The sequence below is a fragment of the Myotis lucifugus genome, unplaced genomic scaffold, assembly GCF_000147115.1.
Source record: "Myotis lucifugus unplaced genomic scaffold, Myoluc2.0 scaffold_121, whole genome shotgun sequence".
NCBI classification, from domain to species: domain Eukaryota; kingdom Metazoa; phylum Chordata; class Mammalia; order Chiroptera; family Vespertilionidae; genus Myotis; species Myotis lucifugus.
Window position 1 is genome coordinate 1,396,075 of NW_005871169.1, and position 13,393 is coordinate 1,409,467.

At 42.5% G+C, this 13,393-nt stretch overlaps 1 protein-coding gene across 6 annotated transcripts in view; it reads right to left on the reverse strand.

The window, feature by feature from the left end:
* The window catches only part of CACNB2 (calcium voltage-gated channel auxiliary subunit beta 2), a 349,621-nt gene that overhangs the window by 11,228 nt on the left and 325,000 nt on the right, over positions 1-13,393 (reverse strand). For all 6 annotated transcript variants that reach the window (XM_006093714.3, XM_023758070.1, XM_006093718.3 and 3 more), the window contains exon 10: positions 5,481-5,590. In XM_006093714.3, coding sequence (XP_006093776.1) covers positions 5,481-5,590 — 110 coding nt within the window. The remainder of the gene's footprint in view (positions 1-5,480; positions 5,591-13,393) is intronic.

Here is a 13,393-nt window from a genome sequence, read left to right on the forward strand (position 1 = left end):
TAACATCCCCTGCACTGAAGGGTCTCAGGTTTGATTCCTGGTCAGGGCATCCGACTTTTCATGATAATGAAGAGAGTGAAGAGGAAATGCTGGTGGGGCCCACCCACATGTGAAAGCAGCCTTTCTGTCCGGCCCTTCCTTAGGGGTTTGCCGGGGTAGCTGTTCCCTGCTGGGGGGACCGTCCGTCTGCCCAGGAGTCAGGCCCCGGCTTCGCTGTTCCCTTTGGCTACGGAGCCTGGTTGTGGGAGGCGCCCAGCCACCCAGACCTCTGGGGTGTTCACATAATGTTTCTTTCTCTCCCTCTCCCTCTCCCTTCCTTTCTCTCTAAAATCAATACAAAATTATCCTTGGGTGAGGATTAAAAAAATAAAAGTCACTTGGCTGGCGTGGCTCAGTGGTTGAGTGTTGACCTGTGAACCAGGAAGTCACGGTTAGGCTAGATTCCTGGTCAGGGGACATACCTGGGTTGTGGGCTCAATCCCCAGTGTGGGGCGTACAGGAGGCAGCCAATCAATGATTCTCTCTCATCTTGATGTTTCTATCTGTCCCTCTTCCTCTCTGAAATCAAAAATATATTACAAATAAATAAATAAAAGTCAACAAGTGTTGGCAAGGATGTAAAGAAAAGGGAACCCTTGTGCACTGTTGATGGAAATATAAACTGGTGCAGACACTACAGAAAACAGTATGGAGGTTCCTCAAAAAATTAAAAATAAAACTATCATATGATCCTTCAGTTTCACTTGTGAGTATTTGAGTGAAAGGAAAACACTAACTTCACCATGTTCATTGCAGCCAAGACATGGAAGTAATCTAAGTGTACACTGATGGAGGAATGGATAAAGAAAATGTGATATATGTGTATATTTTATATTTAATTTCATTTTGCCATAACAATGAGTGAAATTTTGCCATTTGTAATATGGATGGACTTTAAAGGCATTGTGCTAAGTGAAATAAGTCAGACAGAGAAAAACAAATACTATATATATGATAAATCTCACCTATATGTGGAACTCAAAATAACAAAAATAAAAACCCAAAACACCAAACTCATAGATACAGAGACCGGATTGATGTTGCCAGAGGTATGATACTTTTTAAACTATGGGTGAAAGTGAGATATTTTTAAAGATTTTAAAATGGCTTTTCAGAATCCCAATGCAACATATTAGTAAATAAACCTTAAGAAAAAATGACTAATAAATTTTGAAGAAAATATTTTTAATGTCCAAGTAAAACTGATGGCTTAAAAAAGAAATGTATTCCTACTAGGGGTTTTCTTTGACAGAGTACATCATGCTCAGAATTTATTTAAAAAAAAGAATTTAAAGACTTATCTGACATTCATTTCTGAAACTGAAAAGAGGTCCTTTAAAGTTGTCCTAACTAGTGCAAGAATGCACCCTCAGCAAAGATGAGGCCACTCTTACTCATCTGTCCACATCCTAGTCTCCTATACACACTGAATTAAAACTGGTGCTTCTAAAATGAACAATTTCTTGTTGTTGATACTTTATGTACTAAAAGCAGTACTCAGGAACAATCATCATGTCCAATACATGAAAGAAGTTTCAGTAATCAAACAATACTATAGAGGGAGGAGGTTGTTACTTTCATTGTAGCTAGTGTTGGAGGACATCTAAGTGGTCCGTTAGGAATTAATAAGACCTTGAGGCAGCCCTTGTATCAGTTATTCAATAATTCCAATGCCATTTTCATAATCACCACTAAACATAAAACCCTAATTTTGACAAATGCTTAAAGGAGGAAATCTTAAAGCCCGCTCTAAGACCTGATTCCTTTCCCCCAGCCAGTAAGTTCTGCCTCTGTGTGTCCTCTCAGGCACCCAAGTGGCTTGGGGCAGAAACTAGGCTTCCTCACTTCACAGAGCTGTGTAATCCTTGGGTAACATGCTTACCTTCTTGGAGTCTAAGTATTTCTGTAAAGTGGAAATGAGGACTAAATGAACCAACATGCAAAGCACCTATCACAGTGCCTGGCCCATAATACATACTAATGTCAAGTATGGCTTTGTACCTACCTTTGTTAACACATATCTGACTGTATTTCAATGATGTGATTAAAAACATTTCCAATAGGCTGTGACCTGACCAAAGCCTGGGAACAACATATCATTACTTGTAAGTCTTCCCTCAGTACAGTACCTGGCACCTAGTTGGCACTCAAAAAGTGTGTTGAAGGAGTGAGTCAACTCAATAAGGCAATGAGATGATTTTGTAAAATCAGTGTAGGTAAAAGCTGCTGTTGTAGAAAAAAGTAATTAAATAAATCTTAAAAAATGTGAATAAGAAGTTGACTACCAAAATATATTTAGATGAAGTGAAGTACTTTCTTTGGGTAGAGATATTCCTGTAGCTGGGCCATCAGAGCGACGTCATGGAATAAGTGCGCTGATTTCACAAGACAGCACAGGTACCGTGGTAATAGATAGTCAAAACATGAGACTCATCAGATCAACAAGTCCCATAAATTACACATTTACTACAGGCCAAATTTTATAGCCTATTATCAACCCTTCATTCCCTATATATTATTTGTTTTTTCTTAAGACAGATGGTCAAGATAATGAGTTTATCTATCTTCGAAGTTCACTCTTTCCTCTGTTATCTGCTCAGTATTCTCTAATTCAGTGTTTGCGGGGACATAACTACCATGAATATTGAGAATCAACTGCATCTTAAGCTCGCCCTCTCTGCTGAGTTCCAGATCTGTATATACAATTGCCTGCTGGGTATGTGGATGCTCCATAACACTGCAAATCCGACATGTTTACAAATGTAGCCATCACCTTCCTTATCCCCTCCCCAGTCCACTCCCTCAAATAAAGATCCCTCATCCTAAACCCCTTATCCTCAGAGTAACACCATCACTCACCCAGTTTCTCAAAGCAAAAAGCTGAAAACCATCCTGGAGTTTTCTCCTACATGTTCCCCATTCAACAGACTGGCAAATCCTGACTGATCTCCAGATTTATTTCATTGTCCTTATTCCCTCTGCCACTGTCTTACTTCAGGCCTCTCTTATTCTCTAACTTGAATGGTGACAGCACCCTCCTAAATGACCGCCCTGTCCAAGTCTTGCCTCCCCTACCCCTCCCCTGCTAATACAAGGATTCTTGTAAGGCACCAATTTTATTATGTACCTACTAGAGCAGGGGTTCTCAACCTGTGGGGCGCGACACCTTTGGGGGTCGAACGACCCTTTCACAGGGGTCGCCTAAGACCATCGGAAAACACATATATAATTACATATTGTTTTTGTGATTAATCACTATGCTTTAATTATGTTCAATTTGTAACAATGAAATTGGGGGTCACCACAACATGAGGAACTGTATTAAAGGGTCGCTGCATTAGGAAGGTTGAGAACCACTGTACTAGAGCCTCGATGCATGAAATTCGTGCAAGGGGCTTGGTCCTCGCAGCCGCGGCAGCTGCCGCTGCCTCAGCTTCATCTGGAAGGTCGTTCAGTCGTCCGGTCTAATTAGCATATTATGCTTTTATTATTATAGATTATTATAGATATTTCTACACAGAGTGCACTATTTCTGAAGCTGCTTCCACAGAATCCTAATTTTTCCTCACTTCCACCGGCCTGTTCCATGATCTTTCCCACAATGCTGTTAGTGATCCTTCTAAAAACACTTCCCTGCTTATGTACAGCTTCCTATCACATCTACACTAAAAGGCCTACAAAGTCCTACATGATGAACACATCAGACATGCTCCTGCCTCAGGGCCTTACAGTTTCCTGTGCCCAGAATACTCTTTCCTCAAAAGGCTACAGAATTCACAACATAAATCCTCCTGCCAAAATATCACTCCTCAGAAAGGCCTCCCCTGACATCCCCATATAAAATCACACCTTCCTCCTCAGCTTGCTCTCTGTCGCTTGGCCTGCTTCTTCTGGGACTCATCAACCACTGACTGACTGTATCTGTCTACATCTATTAGCTTTGCCATGTCTTCCCTTTGAAACGAGAGCTCTATGAAAGTTAGGACTTAGTGTCCTTCACTTTAATGTCCCTGGCACATAGCATAATGTCCAGCATGTGGTTGGTAATCCAGTTTTGTTCAATGGATGAATAAATGTCTAAAATCTACATGGCTCCGTATGTCTTAAGGATAAGCTCCAAACTTTCAAATATCTTCCCCTGCCTATCTCTGGTGTCATTTCCCACCTCTTTTTATTTATTTACTTAGAGGCCTGATGCATGAATTCGTGCATGGGTGGGGGTGGGGGAGGCAGGGGAGGTTGGCCGCCGGCCCCAAGGAGGGAGCGGGCCCTCAGCCCCCCTGGGAAAGCGGCCACATCTGCTGCCACCCACCCCTGGTTCCCTGTCCCAGCCCAAAGGCCCTGGCGGGGTCCGGAGAGGAGGTGACAGTTGCCGGGCCGGGCAGACTGAAGGGACAGATGCCAGACACAGACGCCACCGTAGGAGCCCCGCCACCGCGCGGTTCCCTGCCTCCCCCACCTCCTTCTCTCGCAGCCGTGTTGCCACCGTGTGGCAGTCGGCCCCCAGGGAAGGGAGAGGATGGGAGCCAGGCTAACCCTTGTGTCGAGGCTGACTTTGAATAGATCGCAGTGAGGGAGCTGCTCTGCTATGTAGGAAACCCTGACCCAGAAGCAGGTCTCTACAAATGGCTTAGCACCAGGGGCCAATGGGGGCTAGGTGGCCAGGGGGAGGGGCCACAGGAGGTTGGCTGTGGGAGCACACTGACCACCAGGGGGCAGCTCCTGCATTGAGCATCTGCCCCCTGGTGGTCAATGTGCATAATAGCGACAGGTCAACTGGTCGTTCCGGTTGTTATGGTCACCTAAGCTTTTATATATATAGATTAACTTTTTTTAAATTTATTGATTTTAGAGAGAGAGAGGGAGGGTGGAAATAAAAAGGGGAGAGAGGGGAAAGGGGAGAGGGAAGTCAATTTGTTATTCCACTTACCGATCTTACTGATAAATTCATTAGTTGATTCTTGTATGTGCCCTGACCAGGACTCCCAACCTTGGCATATTGCGATGATGCTCTAACTTACTGAGCTACCTAACCCATCTCTCTTTTTTAAAAAACCATTCACTCAACCAAAGTAAAGCATCTATTTTTTTCAGAAGCCTATTGTTGAAAATCCCTTTTCACCCTTTTCCCTTTTTTCCTGGCTAAACCCTATCATGCAAAGCCAGGAATTTTTTGAATCTGTAGACACTGAAGCTCACAGAAGTGAAACAACCACAACCAAAACATTCATGCTGACAGCCTGTGGAATTTTTAACTCAAAACTATCATAACAAATTCCTCATGCCACGAAATCACTGCGACTGCAGCACTAGCTGCTGGCAGCACGTGTCTCTTTCTTCTCGGCTCTGTGACACATGGAATTACCATCTTGTTAGATCTCATTGGCAGCCTCAGGGAGAAGTGTTGAAATAGCTTAAGTTCATAAGCAGCGCACACTTACCTAGGCTTGACCTTGTGTTGGACCTTTCTATGATTGCGTGCTTACTGGGGTTATTTAACACTGAGCGTTTGGCCAGCGAGATGTCAGCAGTGACCCTTGTGATGGATATCCTGTTGGGGAAAAAGTAACAGAAGACCCTGAGGTTATTAATTGATTAAAAATGGACAGAAATCCATGCCTCAAACTCATCTAAGTATGAAACATATATATTATGACCATATTTTCAAACAAAAAAAAATGTTAGGGTACTTGCTCATTCATTATTTTTATCCTGTACTACTTAACTTAGCACTTACTGGTTCTTTGCCAAGTGCCAGGCATGTACTAAGCATTATCTCATTGCTGGGACTATCTCATTACATTATCGCCAAAACTCTAGCAATGAGGTTTATTATCAGACCACTTCTGTTGATGAAGAAAATGCCTCAGAGGTAGGTTTTTTCATTTAAGGTCACATATGAACTAAAAATGACGAAGCTGGGATTTGAACCCAGGCTCCTTGCGCCATATTCAGCCCTTGTGTTATAGGCCCTCCCAAAAGTATGGTGCTGTGATTGGCATGAAAATGAGTAAGAACAAGATTAACATGGTCTTTCCTCACAGAGCTGAGTCTAGTGGCAGAGATCAGCAATAAAGAAGAAAATAAATTAGTAAAGTGATTAAAGATTAAGATGACTGTTGTGAAGAGGACACAGAGGGTGTTGTGACAGTAGTTGGGGGGAGGGGTCATTTTTGTTAGGGTAGAAATGAGAACAACAAAATTTGCAAGCCAGAAGGTGCAAATTACTTAGACTGGAGACAGCTGAATACACCAGCCAGCAGTAGGAACAGGTGTGGGAAAAACTAGAAGGGTCACAATACCTTTGAAGGAGGTGAAAGGGAGACTAGAAACAGGAAGTTTGGTTAGAAGTGTTTCAGAGTTAGAGCCCTTCACCTCCCGTCTGCTACATCAAGTCACCAGGTGACCATCCTTTCCCTATGGCTGGTTTAGACTCTACAGGCAATAAAACAGAGGGTCTCTGAGGGGACCCGAGACAGAGCAGAGAAGACATATTATTTGGAAAAGAAAGGATTCTAAAGGGAAGATTTTTCTCTGGGAAATCTGACCTTCAAAGAGGAAAGACCCAAAAGTAATGACATTGGTGGTTTTCTACGTAGATGTCCAGGGAGGCTGTCCTACAAGGCAACAAAGTTGACAAGCTCCACCAATGGGCACAATTTCCAACTGATTATTTCAAGTCCTATTCTTAAATTTGAGCACTGCAATGTTCACTGGGCATTCTTAGGCAAACCCCTTACATGAGAGACCAAAACAAACAAAAAAAAAACAACTATTAGTAACATTCAAAGTTGAAAGCTAAGAAATGAGTATAACTATGTACTAGGACAAATATCTATTTCAAAAAAGAAAGAGATTTTGAAAATTAAATATATAACAATAGAAACAAAAATTCCTAGCTCTTCTTTTGAATTTTTGTTTCTATATACAGAATGGCTATCATCAACAAATCAACAAATGACAAGTGCTGGCGAGGATGCGGAGAAAAAGGAACACTCGTGCACTGCTGGTGGGAACACAGACTGGTACAGACACTGTGGAGAACAGTATGGAGTTTCCTCAAAAAACAAAGAATGGAACTCCCGTTTGACCCAGTGATCCCACTTCTAGGAATATGTCCCAAGAAACTAGAAACACCAATCAGAAAGGATATGTGCACCCCATGTTCATAGCGGCACAATTTACCATAGCTAAGATTTGGAAATAGCCTAAGTGCCCATCAGCAGATGAGTGGATTAAAAAACTGTGGTACATCTACACAATGGAATGCTACGCTGCTGTAAAAAGGAAAGAACTCCTACCATTTGCAACAGCATGGATGGACATGGAGAACATTATGCTAAGTGAAATAAGCCAGTCAAAGAAAGATAAATATCACATGATCTCACTCATTTGTGAAATATAACGCACAACATAAACTGATGAACAAAAACAGATCCAGAGACAGAGAAGCATTGATCAGACCATCAAATCTCAGAGGGAAGGTAGGGAAGGATGGGTGGGGGTAAGGGGAAGAGATCATCCAAAGGACTTGTTTGCATGCATATAAGCCTAACCAATGGACACAGACACCAGGGGGGTAAGGGCATGAGTGGGGGGGGGAGTTGGGGGGTAATGGGGGGATAAGGACACATATGTAATACCTTAATCAATAAAGAAAAAAACACAAACAAAAGAAGAGCTAGAAGATAAAGTTAAGGACATCTTCTAAAGAGTAAAACTGAAGTGACAAAGATGGAAAATAGAAGAAAGGTATAAAAATTAGTTATCTAGAAGGTTCAACTTCCAAATAAAAAGATGGCCACAAAAAAGAGAATAACGAAATAGAAAACAGGAAACTAAAAAAAAAAAATCCAGAATTAAGAGTCTGACTTTTCCAAATTGAAAGGGTCCAGCACAAAGGTTGAATGACATGTCTACATAAATTTCATGACACTGGAGACAAAGCAAAATTTCCAGAGGAAAAAACAGGTCCCATGGAGCAAAAAGACTTAAAAATTCTGAGGGGAAATTATTCCAATTAGAATTCCATTACCACTTTAACTATCAATTAAATGGGAGGGTGGATTAACAACATTTTAATTTATTTTTATTTTTAAAAAATATTTTATTGATTTTTTTTAGAGAAAGGAAGGGGGAGGGAGGAGGGAGGAAGGGAGGGAGGGAGGGAGGAAGAGAGAGAGAGAAACATCAATGTGAGAGTGAAACACCCATCAGCTGCCTCCTGCACACCCTGACCAGAGATAGAGCCCATAAGCTGGGCATATGCCTTGACCAGGAATCGAACCAGCAACCTTTTTGCCCATCCAACTGAGCCACACTAGGCAGGGCTAAAGACATTTTTAGACATTCAGGTCTCAAAGACAGTTTTTATGTACTCTTTCTAGGGAAACTATTAGAGGATGTTGCTGACTGAAATGACAGGGTAAACCCTGAAAGAGACCAAGGGAGCTCCAAAAGAAAAGGTGACAGCAAGCCCAAAGACAGTGACAAAGGATGTCCCAGAATGGCGAGTGTACACCGGCACAGAGGGCACCCATCCAGATGGCAGCAGCCCCGAGCGCTCCCAGAAAGATTCCAAAGGACAAAGGTGAAAGACCACCTGGTGCATCTGAATCTACTCGGAGGAGATTCAGACAGCTGGGGGAGGATCTGGGGCTGAATTAGTGCCAAATACATAGAAAACTAAGCAAGTATAAAAGGTGAAATGATTTATCTCATAGTACCACAAACACTTATGAAAGAGTAATCACAGTGCATGACATGGCCCATTTATATATTATTTACATGGCTACAATACATACTAAAAATGGAGCCAGCCAAACATACCAACTTACCTGTTGAGAGTCTAGAGCAGTGGTTCTCAACCTTCCTAATGCCGCGACCCTTTAATACAGTTCCTCATGTTGTGGTGATCCCCAATTTCATTGTTACAAATTGAACATAATTAAAGCATAGTGATTAATCACAAAAACAATATGTAATTATATATGTGTTTTCCGATGGTCTTAGGCGACCCCTGAGAAAGGGTCGTTCGACCCCCAAAGGGGTCGCGACCCACAGGTTGAGAACCACTGGTCTAGAGGATGAGATGTGTATGCAGGTATGTGTGAGAGAGAGGAGGACTGTGCATGAGAGCTACATATCCTCATGGGAGAAATCAATGGGTAATGATTAAGACTGAAAGCTCAAGTAGCAAATTAAGTATGTTATTGAGAGGTAAGGAGTAAACACTGAGAAATAGCTAATGCAGTTAACATTGGTTGCCATTGGGATAGCAATGCATTTGGGACCATGTGGAAAGGGATTACTGGATTTTGCAAAAAATGTATCTATATGTCATACAGTCGATCCTTTATGAGTTGGGGCCAATTCATGGAGTTTCATACCTACTATCGCCTTCATGATGCAGTATCACTCCGTTTCTCCCCAGGTTCCCCTTTGCTACCCCTCTGTGGTCGATGCTGCCTCTACCCCGCCTCTGGCAGCCACCGAGCCCTATGGATGCCGTGGGCAGGGTCTTCTAGGCAGAGGAAGAGGGAGCACCTGAGGTGCTGGGCATGTACTAGTGCAGCTGGGGGCACCCACGCGCTGCTGATGACCAGAATCTGGGTCCTGTGGCTCTAAAGCGGCTGCCGAGCTTTGGGCACTACCCTGGGATTACAGTGGGGACAAGACAGGAGCGTCTGAACCCATTCAGCAGAAGGACGGGTTTTCTGTAACAACACGTTGCTCTTTGTCCCCATACTTTTTCCTTTCTGCACGTGGTGCTGTCCAGCCCGGCGTCCACTGATCTGCTTACGTGACGAGCTGTGTAAGCGGCGTGAGACGGGCCACCACACGATTTCAACTCCTTAACGTATGCTCGGGGAACTGTCATTACTTGAATTTAAAAAAGTCCTAAGGGCAAAATTCTGGGGACAATTCAGTTTAGAGGAGTAGTTTTCAATGCTCCTCGTACATCAGAATTGCCATATAAGCGTTTTCAGTTACATTAGGTCCCGCCCTAGAGATCTGGTTGCAATTAGTCACGGGTGGAATATAAACCCTGGCTTTTTATTTCATTTTTAAAACACTGTAGGTGATACTAATATGCAACCATGGTAGACATCCACTAGTTTAGAGGGAGTTATCTCACATCCAAGGAAATTTTCCACCAAATAAAGTGATGTAATGTTTCCCAGGATTATTGATTTTTGATTAAGATCCCTTCGCACCAGTTTCAACATGTACATATCCCTACAGCAATGCAGTATGAACTCTAGACACTGCAGTGGCAAGAGCTGACATTTTCAAAACACTGCAAGGACAACTGAACTCATCACTGACAGTAGCCTTCCTCCTCGTCCCTGGTTTCCTTGCTAATTTACCTGTCCTCGTCCTACCAGGTGAATTGGGAAATTGTTTTGTTTACATGACACAGGTGATTAGGGTCATGCAATGTAAGTGGGCTACTCTGTTGCACACGAAGAAAGGAGAATGGTTTGCCATCACCTCTTTGCCCTGGCACACTTAAATGCTGGGTTTTGTTTTTTTTAAATATATATTTTTTATTGATTTCAGAGAGGAAGGGAGAGAGAGAGAGAGAGAGAGAGAGAGAGAGAGAGAGAGAGAGAGAGAGAAACATCAATGATGAGAGAGAATCATGGATTGGCTGCCTCCTGCACGCCCCACACAGGGGATCGAGCCCACAACCCGGGCATGTGCCCTGACCGGGAATCAAACCCTGACCTCCTAGTTCATAGGTTGACGCTCATCCACTGAGCCATGCCAGCCGGGCACTTAAATGCTGTTTTAACACTAGGGCCATGCTTCTGACAACTCCCAGGGCCGCAGCAAATGAACGCAAGTAGGTTTAAGGACAGAAAAGAATTCCTATCTAGAATCTTTTCATCACCAACACTTCGTTTCATATTTTCTCCCTCTTGGGTTTTAATTTAAAATTTTTATTTATTTTTAAAAAATCATTATTGTTGAAAGTATTACCAATGTTCCCCCCACCCCTATTGACCCCTTCTAGCCTGCCTCCACCCCCTCGCCCCAGGCCTTCACCTCCCTATTGTCTGTGTCCATGGGTTATGCATATATGCATGCAAGTTCTTTGGTAGATCTCTTCCCACCCACCCACCCCTGCCTTCCCTCTGAGATTCATCAGTCTGCTCCATGCTTCTATGTCTCTGGATCTATTTGGTTCAACATTTATTTTGTTCATTAGATTCTACATATGAGTGAGATGTGATACTTGTCTTTCTCTGACTGGCTTATTTCACTTAGCATAATGCTCTCCCAGGTTCCTCCATGCTGTCTCAGAGGGTAAGAGAGCCTCCTTTTTTACTGCTACATAGTATTCCACTGTGTAAATGTATCACAGCTTTTTTATCCACTCATCTACTGATGGGCACCGGGGTTATTTCCAGATTTTAGCTATTGTAAATTGCACTGCTATGAATATAGGGGTGCAAACATTTTTTTCTGGTTAGTGTTTTGGGTTTCTTAGAATATATTCATATAAGTGGGATTACTGGGTCAAATGGCAGTTCCATATTTAATTTTTTGAGGAAACTCTATACTGTCTTTCATAATGGCTACATAGTCTGCATTCCCACCAGCAGTGTACTAGGGTTCCCTTTTCTCCACATCCTCACCAGCACTTGTCATTTGTTGATTTGTTGATGGTAGCCATTCTGACAGGTGTGAGGCGATACCTCATTGTGGTTTTAATTTGCATTTGTCTGATGATCAGTGCCTTTGAGCATTTTTTCAAATGCTCACTTTAGAGAAGTGTCTATTTAGGTCCGTTGCCCATTTTGTTTGTTTTATTTTATCTTTTAACATGACAGTTCATTCAAAGTTGAACTTGAAGATAACCATGGAAGCTGCTGTGACATAAATGGCAAGCCAGTGGCAGCGCCTTCAAGTCCTCAGGTGCCAGCATCCAGGTGTCCTGCCTGCAAGGATGCCCCCACACACCCAGGGACCCACACAAGGGGCAGGGAATTGTGCAATAACACAAACATTTTGTTAAAAAGAAAATGGAATGGCCATTTGCCTAGGACAGCTTCTATGTCGATATAATGTAGTTGAAGCTGGAATTGTCCCCAGTGACCATGGTCTCGGCTGCTTGTCAGCACGACTCCAAGGAGTGCAGACACGACCTGTACATGAATGAAGGCCCGTGATGGTCAAGGCTGGAGGTCAAAGGTGCCTTTGCCCATTTTTAAATTGGATTGTTTGTCTTCCTTTTGTTAAATTGCATGAGCTCTTATATATTTTGGATAAATTTAGTTTATTTAATAGATAATCAATGAGTAATTCACTTTTTCCTTTTAGAATTACGTCTTTTGAGAATTAGTCATACCTGATGCTTCTGCTGACTTTCCACCCTCTGTTGTTATCTTGGCTTGCCAAAAGCAAAGACACTTAATGATTCAGATACTCTGAAGGTCTTGCCAGGAGTAAAAAAAAAAAGTTAAAATTGTCTCTGGCTTTTTGAAATTCTGCCTTATAGACTCTATTACTTCCTTGGAGGATCTTTCATTGTGATCACAGGCCTAGAAAGTTGAACTCCAGCTCTATGAGTCAAGATGAACCAAGGCAGGCCCATTAATAAAGCCATATGGAAATGACTTCTGGCCAGAAACAAAAGATACAACCTGCAGATATTTTGTTTCTGCATTTCTTAAATGAAACCAGTCTGAATGGCTGATACTTTATAACACGGTCCAAGATACACCCTATGGCTGGAATCTGTCTTCCAAATTAGAAACGCACTCCGGTTTACGGGTTTAAACAGAAGTGGGAAGTCAGGAAATTCCATCCTCTCTGGCATTTAGGAAAGGGCAGCAGGTTACCTCAGCCACGGAGAGCGTGGTGCCTTGTCTAGCAGAATTTTCTGGGTGTGCACGCTCATGGGACAGTTCCAAATTGCGATAAACGGCAGAGCCAAGAATAAAGAAGTGAAAGCTAAATGGCCCAATTAGAGGCATGTCTTTTATACTTGGCCTGAGAGCCTTGGACCAAGCCAAAGGCCCAAGGATGAAGCTGTGTTTCCTGGCACAAAATAAAATATATTTCATAAAGCAATGGAAAACAAAAATGTACAATTAGGAGCATCTGGTTAGGTAGACTTTGATCATGAAGTCTTTTTATACCTTGAATTGTGTTTTCCTTTTCTGCCTCTTTCAGTCCTTTGCTGGATTACTAACCACACTTGTATCTTCCTATAAAAGTTTCTCCCTCTGTCCTTGCCTCCCCTTCCAAAAAGTCAATATAAATCAGAAATGGTTGCAGAAGCAGGTGTGGTCAAGGGAGAAAGTACTATATTAAGAAATCTAAAAGAACACTGAGACCTACA